The sequence below is a fragment of the Parasteatoda tepidariorum genome, chromosome 6 (genome assembly GCF_043381705.1).
Source record: "Parasteatoda tepidariorum isolate YZ-2023 chromosome 6, CAS_Ptep_4.0, whole genome shotgun sequence".
NCBI classification, from domain to species: domain Eukaryota; kingdom Metazoa; phylum Arthropoda; class Arachnida; order Araneae; family Theridiidae; genus Parasteatoda; species Parasteatoda tepidariorum.
Window position 1 is genome coordinate 32,339,344 of NC_092209.1, and position 18,381 is coordinate 32,357,724.

Below are 18,381 nucleotides of genomic sequence, written 5' to 3' on the forward strand. Positions count from 1 at the left end.
ATCCTTTTAAATTGTATGCTGATAAATAATGATTTTAAATAATGCTTAAGTATGACAGTCTATGTTTTAAGCTTTTATGTACCTTTTCTCAAAAATTTTCGAAAGTTTTTTTTTTTTCGTTTTTATTTTTATAGTAAAGCTTTTTTTTCTTCAAATTTCTTGAATTATAGCATTTTTTTAAAAAAACAGTTAGTGAAAATAAGCATATGAAGAATTTATAGATATAATTTAGTATTTACTGATAATGTTCATCAAAGCTGCCATTTTTTTTCAAAAAGAGAAAAAAACTCTGCATGTAATGCTAACATACTGTAAGAAACTTATAAAGGTTGATATATTTTTTTTTTGTATTTCGTCTATAATTTATCTACTTATTTTTAATCCCTTTTATGGAGTGCAAACCCTGAGTTAATAGTATATATTACAACTAATATGTGTGTAGTGGTAAATAATACCTGTATTATTAGTATTTAAGAATTTAAAGAAACATATATTTTATAGTTCAGCATTTGTTTCCAATAGCTTATATTAAGGTAATAACATTTCTTTATAAGTGTTTTCTTTTATTTCGTATTTAAATAAATATCTAAAATCCTTTATTTCAGGTTTGTGATATCGTTGTTAATAGTGAAGTGACATATCAAACTCATTTACAAGGAAAAAAACATCAGAAGGTAACAAAAAAAAAATCTTTTAATCTGTAAGCAATCAATAATTTTACTTATACTAATTTGTACTTACATTATCAGCACAGGAGTCATTTACATAGTTTGGGAACGGAGGTTGAAGATGTTCAGTATACAAAATATATAGGTTAAATTCAATTAATTGTTTTATTGTCTTCAGTGGAAAAATAGCCTATAGTAGAATAAATTACTCTCTATTAAATGATAAATAAAGAGACCTTGTAATTCTTGGTCATGGCTTTCTATCTCATCCCAGATTTGTGGCATAGCTGTATTTTTTATTTAAAATGACAAAGATTGCAATTTGTTTTGCGTTTTAAATGAAATGTAGCATTTTCTAGTAGCTGGCATCCGAGAGAGAATTGGTAAAAGAATTATGTTTCTTTTTACAAAAGTGTGCAAAATTTAAAAGAAAAAAATACTTTTTGTAGACAAATTAATTCAAATTAATATATATTATGTTAATTAATATTCTTTGAAAAATTTTTCCCTTATGCATAAGTAGTGTAAATCATACATTTTTAAATTTGTCTTTTGCTTTTTTAAAAAGTAGTCTTATGTAAGTAGTACTCTGTTTCAAAAACTGTCCTCGCTATTTTCACTGGCATGAGATTCTTCCAATTTTGTCAGAATTTTCAACTTTCTAAATTTTACAGCAAATTAAATTTCTAAACTTCATTATTATTTTATTCTCTTAATCATGATTTACATAAAAAGCTCAACAGTTTGTTGAATTTGCAATGTACACATATATACTGAAAATTAAACTTAAAATAATTTAAATGTTTTTTCTTTTTTGTGCAAAAATGTTTCACGCACTTTATTTTTTTCATGATTTGAGTTGATAGGCATTTTTAGACTTTTTGTTCTTTTCCATTCTCTTGACTGTTTAGAGAAATGCTGTCCTGCTTTTTTCTTTGCCCCACCCTGAGGCCTGTATTTATGCTTGGTGCTAGTGATATCTTTCTTCTAGCATAAATCTGCCACTTTATCAATTGTCATATCTATGCTTTTGTAGTTATCCTTATATTCTCTAGCAGCAAAATAACTTGGGCCCTCATTTGAATGATATTAAAAAATATTCTTGATGCAATAAGAGTAAAATGGGTCGATATTTTTTCGATATTGACCCTATATAGAATTGTTCGATTAACTAAATATTTTATCTTCTTTATTTAGCAATTATTGGCTTTTTGTAGAATTGTCCATTTTACCCGATGTTTTGCAGCCACTCTTTAAACAATATCAACCCCATATAGAATTGTTATTGCTCATATAGAAACACAATTCTAAGACAAATATTAAAAAATCCAGTCATCCTAATATTTATTCGTAAGTGCATGTTCTTATCGAACCTATGTTGAGCTAATTTTGAGCCCAACTGAGGCCAAAGTAAAATTGAGTAAAATTGCAAGGGATATTATCCAATGAATATTATAAAAAATTTATAAATGCTTCAAAATGTTAAGACTTTAAGTAAATCCCTATTGATTATCGTTGTATACAGCATGAACATTTATTTACATCCATGTTTATAATCATATTTAAATTTGAAAAAAAAAAAACTAAATGTATAATTTTTTTGCTGATTAAATTATATATTTTACAGTGTATTTAATTTTTCATTGTCTAGGCTCTGAAAGCTAAAGCCATTCCAGAAGTGGCAATGCAATCTTTAAATGAGGTATGATATTTAACTAATAATAATAATTAAGTTCTTTAACTTGAGGCAGTCTGCTTAGTAAAGAAACTTTTGTAAAAATTTGTATAAGTAGCAAATTAGGTAATGAAAAAGTAAATTGGTTTTGTAGAATGATTGTTATTATTTTTTATTATTTTTATTATCTAGCGTTAATTTAGTAAACTTGTAAAAATTGATCTCTCAATATTTTTTTTCATTCCTAATAAAGTATCCGAAATAAAATAAAAAACTTTTCAACTTGTTCTTTAACAGCAAAATGTTATGAATTAGTCATTACAACTTTTTAAATTGTCATTGAAGTAAAAAGAAAATAATAAAATAATTATTTTAGCTGTTATTTTTTTTAAATCTCATTTTTTTAATGCTATAATAAATCTAATTTCAGCACTTAAAAGAGTTCTAATTAGTAATATTAATTTAATTTTTTTAGTTTGTTTTGTTAACATTTTATATGAATGTCTAGTTTTAAAAAAAGTTATAATTTCAGCCTCGATTACCGCCCCCTCTAGTTGGAGTTTCTAATGCTTGTAAGTTCCTTTACATTTATTTATTTACTAACTTGAGTAATTTTTAATATTTGTTATTTTATTAAGCTTTTATATTAAACTGAAAACTAATCCATTTAAATGTTAAGTTAAATATTCAGGATCAAAAATAACTTTCTTGATCTCCAAAAATGTGAAGCATTTTACCACGAAAATCATAAAATTATATGTGTTATGGAGAATTTTAAATTTTTAACCTAGAAATAAGATAGTCAGGTCAGTTTTTTCTGCAGAGTTATGCAGAGATGATTGTGCTCCTGATTTTTCGCTAACCGCAATCCAAAAGTTTCCGGAAATCCAAGACCCAGAAGTTCCACGTAATCGTCGATCTGATTTATGTATTAAAATTCTTGTTTGTTTTATTTACAAATATTAAAACTAGAATTTATACTTGGCATCTCTCTTTATTTATAAATATTTTTTCTGGTAGAATAATAAATGTGATTAGAGATAAAAGTAAGCTTATACATAATTATTCATTTAAATTATGCTGCATATAATTTATTTAGAATTTCATGTTTTGAAGTATCAATGATTTAAATTTATAAAGACATTAATTTTTTGAAATGCGTCATTAAAATTATTTGACTCTAGAAATTTTCATGATTTTTGAGTTGGGCTCACAATCACCCTTGCATATATTTTGTTCAATTACGCATTTGTTGTTGTTGTTGTCGTGTCTATGCTAGTGCAAAGATTTGAGTCCTCCAAAAGTCTTGATAACAATGTTTGCAAGTTCTGGAGCCTGATGGCTATGGAGAATTTCGATGGGAGGTGCTCCAAGTTGAAAGAGGGAGCCGATAATAGCCTGGCAGTCAAAAACATGGTCTGGAGTTAGTTGCAAATGAGGACAGTACTTGCACATGGGATAGAATTTTATATGGGTGCGTGAGATCTTCATGCCCTTGAAATTTCTTGGGCAGTTTAGATCGGGAATTGTTGCCTTGCTAAAAAGCTGGTTGTTTATCCTTCGTCTGGCGACAGCATTCGCATCTGCACAGGTGACAGCTCGAGGTTGATCTTCGTCACGTGCTTCCTTTGCAAGGGCATCTGCACATTTGTTTCCCTCGATTCCAACATGAGCTGGGATCCAGTAGAGAGTGCAACGGATATTTAATGAATGAAGAAGGGTATTAATTTCATGCGTTATTGATGTATTACCATTACGTATTGCTTCGAGTGCTGATTTTAAGACTGAGAAAATCAGGATTTCTTTTATTGAGTCTTTTAGAGATTGGGAGTGACAATAGGCAAGAGCCTCTTTAATAGCGATTAATTCGCTGGTGAAGTTCGAAGCAATTTGGCCAGTGGGTATTTTGAGTTTGACGTCATTTCCTGAGGGGTAAGTGATGGAGATGCCAGCACCACCTCTATTACAGTCAATATCAGAGGAACCATCTGTGTAGACTATTACGCTGTTTTCCCTGGAAAGTGAACGAGCAGTGTCTTCACCTTTTTGTAATAATACTCGGGTTGGTTCCTTCTTTGAGAATGGTTCAAGTAGGTTAGTATTGATTTTAGTATACATAGGGGGCTTGGAAGGAAAGAGAGGCTCTTGAATAATGTCCAGAGATGAGTGGTCAAGACAGACGGCCTCACTGATGTCTCTGTCAAATTGCAGCGGTGATGATCTCTGAAGCCTTGACCTGCCTGTCCAAGTATCAATAACTCTGTGAGCAATGTGGTCTCTATTGTGGCTTCTGATTTTGTTGGTGAATTTTAGAGTGGCAAGTTTCCGTCTGTTTTCAAGGGAAACACGACCGCTTTCAAGTTCCGCCTTGATGTTGAGGAAGCTTGGAGGAAGAGGTTGCTTTAAGAGAAATTATTTTTCAAAAAATGAAGTTTAATTTTAGTTAACATTTTATTGAGTCAGGTTGGTTTACTCAAGGTGACAATTGTTGAGCTATATGTAAATAAATATTATGATCTTTTAACCATTGGCAAGATTCAGTTGAAACTTGTCAATGATATAATGACTATTTCTTTTAATTCTTCGTTCTTGTTCAAGTTTCAGTAAAATTACCAGAATATAACGTTTCTGAGTGTACATCGATAATTTAGCAGCACTAATTTTTATCTTTTCAAGCATTGTGAATCTCATTTTTGAGGGGTTGTATTAAAGATATAGTTTACTAATTTTATTAAAGATATAGCACTAATTTTATCTTTTCAAGCATTGTGAATCTCATTTTTGAGGGGTTGTATTGAAGATATAGTTTACACAACTAACCCTGTCACTTTCTAATAGGCATATCATATTTCTTAAAAATAAGGAAATTTATGAAGATTAATTTTTAATATTTCATTTAATCTTCTAAAAAATATAATCCACTTAATCTTTTTCTACAATTCCCTTTCCATTTACATAAAATTGGAGAACTGTTATAGGCTTACTTGTTGTGTTTTATGAATTTCTTAACATTTCTAGTTATCTTTTTTAAGAAGTATCAAAACTATTGCTGATCTCAACAATGCCATACATCTAAGTCTTATGTATGATCTTATTAAGATCATTGAAAGTATTGATGTCTTGACAGCGAGTTCTGCTTATCATCAGTGCTATATCATCGCAGATAAATGCTGAGTATAATAAAAATGTCATAAACTAACTCAGAATATTTGTAGTTATTTTAAAATTTGCATAAAATATTTGAACTTACTAGTTTTTTTTCTTTTTATATAATAGCTCAATAATTGTCATCCTGTATTTACAAGCTAAACATTTTTTTAGTAAATATTAGTGTTAAATGCTCACTAAAAGAGGTTTCATTTGTAAGTTTCAGATGTATTTAATTAAGTACTTTTAAACTTCTTTATCATGCATGATAATTTACAAAAACTTTTATGGTTTTTGATAGCTTTAAGAAGAGATAGACGAATACCACTCAGAGTGGAATCTTTGATACAATTGGTTGCTGAGAGTTACAGTGAAGGTCCACTTCCAGGTATAATGTTTCCAATGTTCATGTGCTTCATTAAAACATACTTCTAGCAGAATTTTCCCTATGAATTGAAAAGGGCAGGGTGCTTTCTCATAGAAAAGGTCCTCACTGACCACCGTTAAAATTTATCAAAATGTGTAATATTATATAATAACTGAATTTCATACTCAATTAAGTTACACCTTTATACTATTTCATGTGTATGCTTCTCAAAGTAATTCCCATTTATTTTCGAAATAACAGGAAAATTTTAAGCTTTGAAAAAATAATTAAAGGTAAACTAAAAAGACACTCTCTCTGTCTCAAATTTTCTTCAAGAAAAATAAATAAATAAATAAGCTTAAAAAAAAGCATTAATTGAATAACATCTTGAGATAGATTGATAATTTGTTTCGTCTGCTTATAATTTCTAAATTTATATTTTAATGTAATTATGTATCAGCATATATTTATATTGTTATATATTTATATTGTTATATATTTATATTATTATATATTTGTATTTTAAATTAATGAATAAAATATACTGTGAAAAAATTCACAGGGATTGTGAAATAACTATAGTCCTAAGTTTTTTTGTTGTTGATGATTTTGACCAGATCTTTATACTTTTTGTCATTAAAATCTTAACCCTGGAAATAGAATTAAGGTGTTTTGATTTTATTTGAAAATATAAACATGTTAGTTATGTGTTAAGCATGATATGAAAGAATGTTTAACTTATTTGAAGCGTTTGTTCCTCCAGATAAAATTAACTTCAGCACACTTATATAAATTGATGTGAAATTAGAGCAATATTATCTTAAATTCCTTTTTAGTTATCTTGTAGTCTGTTTAAATTAAACAATTTCATTATATATATATATATATATATATATATACACTTTTGCAGTTTAATGCTAGCGCAAGAAGATCAGGTGTACATTCAGCATGACCTTAAACCTTAACCTAAGTTGGAACAAGTTATTCTAATTCNTAACTGTATTACTTCATCGTTTTTTCTTCTTTTTAAGATTATTTCCAAATATATATTTTTCAGTTGGGTTTAACAATAAAAAAAACGGCTTTTTGTAGAGATTCAGAAAACCGGAAAAATAGCGATGGTCCCGATCGTTCCGGATAATCGGTTCCCTACTGTATATATATATGTGTGTGTGTGTTTTCTATTTTATCTAAACTAACTATAATCTTTAGAGGAAAAAATATTTAACTTCTTGACATCTATCTTCTTAAAGTTTCAATGTTACTATCATCATTTAAAAATTCTTATAATTTCATTTCTGGAAATTTGAATAATATTTTTGAAATATCATGAATTAAGTTGAGAGCTTAAATGAAAGTTTATAAGTGCTTGTAAACTTAGATAAAATAGAAAAAAAAAATTTTTTTTACTGGTTGAATTTTTTTTTTTTTTACAGTTTTGCTTACTGGTTGATATTGATTTAAATTCAGAGATATTTTTACAACTCTAGATACTATATACTGAAGTTTCTCATCATTCTGGAGTTATGGTTATAGTTTTAATACATTAAAAAAATTATGATGCATCTTGATTTGAGTAATTTTATTTAGGATAAATAAAATGATTCAAAGTAGAACTAGTGCAAAGAATTTTTTTAAGAATTACTTTTGTTTCTTTACCATTTTGTGATATTATTTTAAATTTATAAAAATTCAAACTTGTTTTGCAGTGTTACTTTTGTATTAGTTATGTCAAGAGATCTACTTTTTTAATCTGAGAAAAGTAAAACTACAAGCATTGGTGAAAAAAATTTGTTTTTGTGAATTGTTTCAGTTCACATGCTATTCCAGTCTTACTTCCTTCTCTATTTTATTCTTTATCATTTATTTATTTTTTTGTTGGTAAATGGAACATTTTTGTAACTGATTTGAACTTAAATTTTAGGTTTGTCAGAGGTTGTTGAAGTACGCCCCGCCAGTGAAGAAGCTAAAGAAATAGCATATCTTTGTAATTTGTGTGAGGCACAATGTGTACCAAACTCAATAATGAAACATCTAACTGGATTCAAACATTATCTAAGATGTTTGGTATGATAACGGTTGATAGTTTTATAATTAAAGTGTATTTATCTGTTAAATTTTTAATATGTTTGTTTATTATCTAAAAATGTAATAAAGTAACAAAAAAAAAAGATAATTGAAGGTAACCTTTGCTTAACTTTTTTTCCGAAGAAAGGTGAAAAATGAGCTTTCAGGTGCTATGAATTTGTGACAATAATTTAATTAATCCTGATTGTGACAAAACTGCTTTGTTTTATTTTAAATTTAAATTAAAAGTTCTTATATTTTTTAATTAAAATTTTGAAGTTCTGCACAATTTGTCTTTTCTAAAAACTTAATATATATCAGATTTTTAGCTTCACACACTCAATTTTGTAATTTTAACTATATACAAATCACATGAATCTTTACTTTTTAAATAAAATTTAGAACTATATTAGTTTTAAACATGTAATTCTTTTAAAAAAATTAAACATCTAAAATGTTAAAAGATAAAATGTTTTGATACGCTGAGTTTAAAATTTTTTAAATATAGTAATAAAAAATAGTTTGGAAATTTAATGTTAGTTTTTTCAGTTTTCTTCTTCTGAAAGGTTTTTTCAGTTTTTTTTTACAAAACTTATTGAAATTAGAAAACAGATGTGAAGATTCTTTTTTAAAATTAAATTTGAACTGAAAATTAGGAAGTCCCAAGTTGTGCATCTTTTATTTAAAATATTAATATCTTTTTAGACGATAAGTTTCACTTTAGACATTAAAGATATTTACATAATAAGTGATTTGTTTCACTATGTTTAAATTAAATTACTGTCAAGTGTAAAGTTAAACAGTTTAAGAACAAGCAGTAAAATTCTATTAATATGGAAATATGTTTGTTCCATATCATTAAATAATCTATTTTTGACCCAGAATGCTTGTTTGTTAGCAACTGTTTTAAGTAAATATAAATTTAAGAATTAAAATATCTAATAAGTGTAAGTGTTTAAGTGTAAAAATATCTAATGTGTAGAATTTAAGAATTCATTTATAAAATTGTATAAATCTAAATAAAATCTTAAGTTAGTTAGCGAGAGTTAATAAAATCTTTTTAATTCAATTGTGAACATATTCTATTGTAACTTGAAATAAATTTTTTCTATTGTAACTTGAAATAAATTTTTTATCAATTTCTTTTTATTTGGAAAAAATGATTTTTTAGATTTGCGTTAAATAAAGAATATTTTTTTAAACAATTTAATGTTACTTAATTATTTAAATTTATCCTGAACCTTGCACTGTTTTTTTTTTTATATTAGTTTTTCTCAATTTGAAATTTTTCAATTGTAAAAATTTTAAATAAATGCTTCAAAGTGAAATTTGTTAAAAAAAAAAAGATAATAAATTTAAGAAATTTTTAAATTTTTTTAAACTTAAAAATTGCTCAGATTTTAATGAAAATTTTATAAAATAAAAAAAGTACCTAGGTATACAATATTTTTCTCCATGGTTATGTTTTCGTCATGTCCATTTGTTTGAAAATCTAATATAGCAAAAATATTGTGAATTTAATAAAAATTATTATTTATAAATATATCATATTCTTTTAAAATTATCTATATTTCCAAGTGTTTAATTTTTGTGCCAGAGAAGATTGCGTCTGATCAGTCTAATTAACGTGTTATTGTTAGAATTATTTAATCGGATTATTAATGCTTTTTGATATTTTTATATGTTAAGGAATATATTTTACCTATTTTATATCTATTGCCCAGACTAATCTTATTAGAGTGTAAATATCAGAATTATTATATCAAGATTATTAAATGTTTTTTCTTAATATATATATATTTATTTTCAAACAATAAAGAAACATATCTTGATAGATTTCATGTTTTGTTGGGAAATAGTCAAATTAGATTGTAGTAAATGCTTTTTGACATTTTAAAAATGGGAAGGAACATATCTTGTCTGATTTTATATTTAGACAAGCTTTCAACTTCTACAGATGTGAATGTGCATATTTATAGAAAATGACTTATGTTTTTGTTTTCACTGCTTGAAAGCAGTATTTCTTCCTTCAAAAACCATTGTTTAACCTAGCGATTATACTTGTATAGAGGAGGCTAAATGCCCCAAGTTTTAGATAAGAGTTATCTAAGAATTGTTAGTTTGGTTAACATGTACATACTATGTTTATATTCTTATCAGAGCAGTGTTATAACTTTTTTTATTCACTGTTTTCAACCAATGTATTGTTGATTAAAAGTAAAAAAATTTGTAAAAATTTATTTAGGAAACAATCGACACCATAAGTTATGAAAAATATCGCTTCAGTCCGAAGAAAGTAATTGAGGGGAGAGTCAGAAGGATTTTATTGGATTATGAAAGAAGACGAGGTCGTGGAATAATTCGTGTTGAGCAAGAAGTAGATGATCTATGCTCAATGAGTAAATTATCTTTTATTTCATAATTTAATACTATGCATGGGTAGAGAGATTACATTTTTAAAACTGCCTGGATTTTTTTCTCTGATTTCCACCATAAAATGTAAAATTGATACTGCAATAAGTTATAACTTTACTGTGATTAGTTTCTCTTTACTTTGTAAAAATCTGAGAAACTCTTAATACAAAATATTTAATTATTTCAAATTTAATTTAAACCAAAGGACATCTAGCTCATTTTCTGATGTAAGAATACATAGTTGCAAAATATAATTTATCTGCTAATAGTTCTTGTTAGGGTTAATTTAAGCTACATGTTGCAAAAAGAAGCTTTTTCAATTTAAATATATTACTCAAAAATTAATTACCCTATCAATGACATTTTTATATCAGAATGCTCCTTACCATTTTAACTTACTATTATAATTATTTTTTAATATAAAAAAAAGCTGTTATGTTGCTTTGCATTCCATATTATCCTGAAATTTTGTTTCGGCTTATAGAAACTTTGCACTTTCGTAGACTGTTGTATGTATGAATATATGTTTTTTCATGGATTTTTTAATTCTATGTAAAAAAGAAATAAATGTATTTTTCAATTATTAATTGATTTGCCCCTCTAACCTAGACAGGTTAGGTTATCATATATGTTAGTATCAAATATTTTACTTAAATACATTTTAATTTCAAAAACTGATTTAAATGAAAAAAAAAATCTTCTTTAAGTTATAAGAATATGAATAAAATGAAAACAAATTTGATTCAAATGAGAAATATCTAATCAGAAAAAAAAAGAAATCTGATATAAGTTTTGAAAAAAAAATCCAATTTTTTAGATTTTCTACGAAAATTATTATTTTTATCAAGTCTGGTTAAATTGTTAAAATAACTTTGGGATTAAAATAGTTATTTTAATTTTTATGGGGTTGCCTTCTTCAATCCTACGATGCCAAAAACTTTTTCTTTTAATTTTTATGTTAAGTTTATTTTATTTGATTAGTTTAGCTCTATTTGATTAGTTTCAAAATTACATTTGTTTTGGTATATTGCTTTTTTTCTTTTGTGAATTTAAATTTTATATTTAGCCATCCATAACCTTTTTTTTACCGTTGAAATATCAGAAATAACTATTTTGGACAGTTGAGTAGCTTATGATACAAATGTCTGTAAATTGCAGTGTATCAACCAATATGTCATTTAATTTAAATGGTTGTTTTCTCTAGTTTAGATCAATAATCTACAAACTTGTCTCTTTTGCTAAAAGATAAAAATTATTTTGATAATACAACACTTTTTAGTTAATTTTTTTTGTTTGTAAAATTGCTTTCTACAGTTTTTTTTTTATACATATTTTAAGGTGGTGAACCAGGACCAAGCTGGAAGTAAGCAAAAAAATTATTTTATATTTCTTTTTGTTACTTTATTTATACTAATAGTTTTATTGCGTTATTATTTGTAAAATGCACAATTATTAAGCGAGGTATAATTATTCGTCTTTTTCTACTTAAATTTCTTTCTGAGTCTGGTTTCTGTGCTTCCTAATTTGCAGACTTTCCATTTTTGTAAGTTTTGCTTAAAACATTGTGATGCATATAATTTGTTAAAATTTATGCTCTCAAAGCAGTTGTTCTAAACATAGGTAATTTATTGTTTGAAATGGCAAATTTTAATTGCAGTTTAATTTTTTCTTTTTTCTTTCATTTTTTTTAATGTAATGCATTAAAGAAGAAACTTATTTTTAAAACTTTTAACAATTAGGAAGCAATTTTATTTTTAATGCATTACTTGTGACTCATTTTGAACAATTATTTTTAAATTTTTTATTTCAATTAATGCAATTTAATTGGATTTCTGGATTTTAATTATGTTAAAAAACTTTAAGTTCAGTAACATCAGAAATACCCTATAAAAAATATGTCCTTGTTTTGTATCATATTGACACAGCTAATCAATTTATAATAATTTAGTCAATCTACTTTGTTTTAATCCATTTTTTTTATTTGTATTAGATCATTTTCATCTTGTAGTATTTATTTAATATACAAAAAATTTAAAAATTTGATGTTTTTGAAATTAAGATTTTATCTATGAATGTGAAGTATTCCATTAGTCCGTCATATTTCCAAACAAATAACAATAAAATAAATAAATAAAAAGTTCTGTATTTTATTACAATCTATGTATGTTTTACCATGGATTTATTTAAATGTTTTTAACTAGTTTTGCAGATTATATGGAGTTTTCTTTTGAAATATTATAATTATGTTTGTAAGGGGACATATCAGAAAATATTTTAATTGTAAATTCCTGTATCTTATTATTTTACTTTTTTATTTCAGAAATATTGGATCTGTGCCTTCCACAGCTGCAAGTGCCGATGTAAGCATTGGAAAATTTTATTTTAAAAATAATTGGTTGTAACAACCAAATTCTATATTTCTCAGTGAATTTTATGATTAATTTTTATTTTAAAAATTTTCAAATTTATGTTTTTATGTATGTTATATCATTTTATGGTCTTTCTCTAACTGGCCATTGGTAATAATATGATATATATATATAATATACATTTAAAGTTTTCTTTAGGTCAGGGAAACCTGACCTCAGGAAATAATATTATATTTTCAGAAGTTAAAAGAAGTTTGGGAAAAAAAGTCATGCAATATTGCTTATCTTATATATCATTGTAATGAGCATTTTGAAAATGAAGTTGAAAATTTATAAATCATTCTGTTTAATATATTTCTTGTAAAAATCCACTTCAATATAGTTTAATTTTGTTAGTTTTAAAAATCGAACCATTAAAAGTAATAATTAAGAAATTTTAGTGATTGGTTTAAGGACCAATAAATAAAAAGATTACATTAGTCTGTGTGTAATTTTCCTGATCTATGTATCTATTAGATTAAAGAAATTTCTTTAAAATTTATAAAATATTATTAGCATGGTAAATATAATTAGATTTTTGTAAACAAATTACATAGGTGAATGAAGCTTTATGTAGTTCAAAATTTTATTATGTTTTAATAAACAAGTTTAATGTTAAAAAATTTATAATTTTGGAGCATGACTTTAAATATTTTGAGTAAAAAAAAATATTAAAATGAAATTAGATGAAAAATCTCACCTTTGTTAGATTACTACAGAGAGAAAAATCGACGTACTAACCCTTCTCATTAATTGATTTCAATCAATTGCTGGTCCGAGAGACCACTGATTCTTATTTCATGAAGGTCTGATTAAAACTTTAGTTGTCCCAAACCGTTGCACTACCATTAATTTTCAACCCTAACCATATTTGTTCTTTAAAAATACTATTCGCTTAGCCGATAATAATAAATGTTTTTTAAAATGAAATTTTCTGTCCAAATTAATTTAGTTATTCAACACCACTGAGATGTATGAAATAAAAGCAAGCATTCTCAAATTGTTTCAAAAATCATTTTGCAAAGTGCAGTTTTTACCATTTTTTCAATTCCATTGTCCATTTGAAAAATCTTGTGATTTTTTTGTTTTTAAGTTTGTCTGAATTCGCCTGTAAAAATCTTATTTATTAATTCAGAGAAATACATCATCATAGTTGACCAAACAGCCCAATGTGGGCCAATGCCTTCTTCTGAAGATTTCTCCCTAATGTCTTCAGATTTATCTTTGATCTCCAATTCTTTTCATTAATTGCAAGGAAATAAGACTCCATTGAATCAGCTCATCTCAACTGCGTCCTTCCCGGCTTTCTTGTTCCAATGGGTCTAAAAAGCAATATTTTTTTGAAAATTGTATTGTCACAACTCATTTAAATCACATGTTCCATCCAATAAATTTTTTTGTATTTAACAATATCAGGTTGTCTTGTACAGTTCAAAGTTAAATCTCCTTTTCCAGTTATTGTTTTCATTTTACACCACAAAGTACACTCCGCAAAATCTTTCTCTCAAATATTGCGATACATTTGTATTCTCAGAAGAATACAGTTCATATAAAATTATTCCTTTTAGAAGGTTTTTTCTTTTTTAACTGCCTACGGTTCTTTGAAAAATAATATTGTGAAATTATAAAATATTGTCTTATTTTATATATTTATAGTATGCTCATTGAAAATTTTACAATCAAACTAATAGTTCAACTGTAAAACATGTTTTGTTATTTTTATTATGTTTTGGTAATTAATTTAGTTCTATTTATTTATAGGGCTTTGATGATTCTGAATTTGGTAAATTCCAATTTTATTTTATCTGTTTTTATTGTTATGATATGTTTCTAAATTTTCTCATGTAAAAAGTTTTTATCACATTATCTAAAAATCATAAATTTTCTCATGCAAAAAGTTTTTATCACAATATCGAAAAATCATAAATTTTCTCGTGTAAAAGTTTTCATCACAATATCGAAAAATCAAAAACCATTCCCAATTACTGTAAATGAGATTTATGCTGATACTAGTTAAAAATTAAAATTACTATTTTTATTGCTTTGCAATTTTTATTTTTTGTTGTTTAGTATAATTTTTTTAAGGCTATCAAAATTAAGTTTTCGGCCATAAACAGTTCTTAGCATTGCCTAGCATTCTTAGCTTAGCATTGCCTAGAAAATTTGTTTCTGAAACTATTCAAACTTAAAATAAAAGTTTTGTGCAAGAGATTTTTTTTACATTAATCTTATTGTTTTGAATTAGCATCGTTCATTTTTTTAAACTTTTAATTCTACTCTGTTATTACTTACAAAACCTCTTCTTTCTTTTTTTTTGCTGAAATTCTGCAATATTGCAAAAGAAATTTTTATAAAAAATTATATAGTGTTATAAACGTTTTTCATAATATTATTAATTATTTTTCTTTTGCAAATTATACTCCTGTTTTGTTTATCAAGTTGCATGAAATTATTGATTTGTGTGTTTGTCTTTAGTTTCAGCTATGGAACATTTAGATACCTCAATGAGTGACTTTCATTGTAGAGTAAGGAAATTTTGTAATTTTTATTTATGTCTATCCGCAAGTAGATAAATGAAAAAAATTTTATTATTTTAAATGTATGTTTTAAGATATATATGTATTACTTTCCTTTTTCTTTTATCTATTTGGTTTTTGTATTAAAAGCATTTCATATATATGACCAACTAACATAAAGCTTGTAGTTACATTTATATCACTAGTCATTCAACTATCATGCCTTAATAGAAAGGTTGTTCACTAAGTCCCTAGAAAAAGTTTTTTTTTTTTTTCTTAAAAGAAAAGCACATTATTTTGGGTAATTTTTATTTTAGTTTTAAACATTATTCTCTTTTAGTTAGAAAATTTCTTTAGCTTTTCCTAACAAGAAAGTTTTAAGAAAACCCTTAAAATAGGCATCTGTTTTGGCATTGATTTTCTCAAGCTATTTTTTCAAGTTAGGGAATAAAAAAATATGTGTAAAGTTAAATAGAAATCCTGTTAATATGGTGGGAATGGTTACTAATTTGAATTGTAATTCCGTAATTTTTGCTATTGAAACTTCAAGTGTGCACTTAAATATCTTGGTAAAAAAAAAATTTCTCTGCCAAATGAAGAGTCTTCATCTTGATTTCTTCTCTACACAAGTGTCTAATGTATAATATAATTCTCTCCATTTATTGCTTGTTTTTTCTTTCTTCAAGTGATTGATGTAAATCAGAATTTCTTAAACTGTCAGTCCTAACCCCAATTGGGATCTCTAGACCAGCAGCAAGAAATGCTAAAATTCTTACCAATTTTAATATTTTTTTTAATAGTACTTATTTTAATAATTTTTGCGGCAGTGAAACCTCTAGGAAAGATCACCCCTGTGTAGTAACCTCCTCTATTTACAGCCACTTTTGAGAGGCATAAAATTTAAAAAATTTCCATAGACTTTGTGTTGAAGAAAACCTTTAGGAGAGACCATCAAAACGTCTCACAGCGACCCGGCATATCTCTGTGTCAATTGCGGAAAAGGTCAAATAAGGAAACACGAAAATGTATCAAAATAAAAAGAATTAACATAACAAATAAGTAGATTAAAATGTATTCAAAATATTTGTGAGTGGCTCTTATTTAGAAAGCTCTTTTTCATGAAAGAAATTGACAACCTCACAGTCAAAGTGCACTAAAGACGATGCTTATTAATGATTTAGTTTTTGAGTTAAAAGTTAAATTAGAAAAAACTGAGCATCTCAAACAAACAAACCTCTCATTTTTAAAGTAAACTACAGGGTGCGTAGTGTCTTTAAAAAGTGCTTATTTTTTTATTTAAGTTTTTTAAAAGCCCTTAAATGTGCTTTTTTTATTTGGTGTTTGTAAAAATGAGAGAATGAGTGTCATACTTGCACAATGTTTATATTCTGGAGTCCCACAAATGTTTTTTTTTTTTTTAAGTATGTGGTCCCCACACTAAAATTTTTTAAAACCCCTGATATCGATGATTCGGCATGCACCCCAAAATCTATTTTACTGCCTTTTTTTAAGCTTCATCGCCTTTAAAAACCCACTATTTCAGTCTCATTATCATGCATAGTCCTCTTTTAAGTACAGTTTGCAGAAACTCATTAGATTTGCAACTAAAAAGCGTTCCAAAACAGCCTCCAAAGCATTAACACTAGTTTTTCTCCTCCAGAAAGAGCAAATACGACACTCATCATACTGACTTTCTTTTCAAACTCTATTCTTTTGTGCAAAAAGAAATGCACTATACCCTGTAATATGTCCATGGCTTCAACTTTTTTTCTCACTTTAATTCATCAATTACTCAATATCATATCTCGGCCTTCACAACATTTAAACTTATTTGCACAATTTTAACCAGTCACAACTTCAATAAAAGATTTACCATGAGCATATCCTTACTCTGGTTTGATGTTTTTCAGTGTTAAACTTTCAATAAACACATGAAACTTATTCATTCCCACTATCTTAAATTACTTGAACTTCACGTCTTACTTTTTCTATGACAAAAGTTGGAACTTTAAAAATAGTCATGCCAAAAATGATGCTTTATTAAAATAAACCTTTTTTATTTTTTTTAACCACCATCTATGAGATTTTTAAGGATTTATTAACTAATATAATTTGAGATATTGTTATTGAAAGGAAAAGAATTTTATGCTTCGTAAAAGTTCATCATAGAATTTTTTTTCTGGAATTTCTGTAGAATAATCAATTGAACCTGATGGCTTCAGCTTAAAAATTTAATCTCATTATTCTATCCCACACATAATGCTCTCACCCAAAAGTAATTTTAGCAATTATTTATTTTTTAATTTTATAAAAAATATTTTTTTACTTAATAGATATAATTATTTTTAAATCTTATAAAACCATGTCATTTTGAGTACTACTAATTACAGGATTAAGACAAAATTTATCACTTCCTGAGAAATTGAAGTTTCCAATTCTAACCTACCAATTTAGTTCAAAATTGCATAGTTTTACATGATGTAAAAATATTTTGTATTTTATAATGTATAATTAATGCAAAAATAATTCTTTTATTAGTAAATTATATATTTGAAAATACAAATCACAAAAAACAGTTTTTATTCTCATAGTCTTTGAGCTAGTGAAGTTTATAATTTCCCAAATTTTTTTTTCAATTTTGTCAATTAGTTTCAAGAATATTTGGGAAAAACTGAAAATGTAAAAAAACATTAAAAGGGTTAAAACTTTTAATCGCTGTTCAGTACTATTAGGGCAATACTTTTTAAATTGTGTTTACCTTTCGTATTTTGTAAACCAAAAATGGTATGTCTTTTTTGAAAAAAAGTATGCTTTTGTTTTATATTTGATCTTTTTAAAATTTATCACCTGCACCAATTAACTATTATATTTGAGTTACCATCAAAATAATGTCTTAATGGATATTTTAATCTAATGATTAGATTAGTAAAGCTATTAAGAGATCTCTATCTTTTTTTTTTTACAGTACTTAGAAAGTATTCTTAACATTTGTGAATGTTTTCTTTAGGAATACGAATGTCTTTTCTGAAAGGGCAGTAATTTGTTTTTATAATGTATTATTCTTTTATATTTCTGTTTTGTTTATTTAAATTGATATATATTGAATCCTTATTACAAA

General features: G+C 26.0%; 1 protein-coding gene across 1 annotated transcript in view; it reads left to right on the forward strand.

Annotated features, from left to right (window-relative positions):
• The window catches only part of LOC107437668 (uncharacterized), a gene marked incomplete in the record, with an annotated part of 82,797 nt that overhangs the window by 8,212 nt on the left and 56,204 nt on the right, over positions 1–18,381 (forward strand). Inside the window, 10 exon segments of the mRNA XM_071182202.1 lie at positions 606–674; positions 2,320–2,370; positions 2,876–2,915; positions 5,792–5,878; positions 7,782–7,924; positions 10,170–10,323; positions 11,678–11,702; positions 12,660–12,699; positions 14,509–14,530; positions 15,223–15,272. Of these exon segments, the coding sequence (XP_071038303.1) occupies positions 606–674; positions 2,320–2,370; positions 2,876–2,915; positions 5,792–5,878; positions 7,782–7,924; positions 10,170–10,323; positions 11,678–11,702; positions 12,660–12,699; positions 14,509–14,530; positions 15,223–15,272 (681 nt within the window).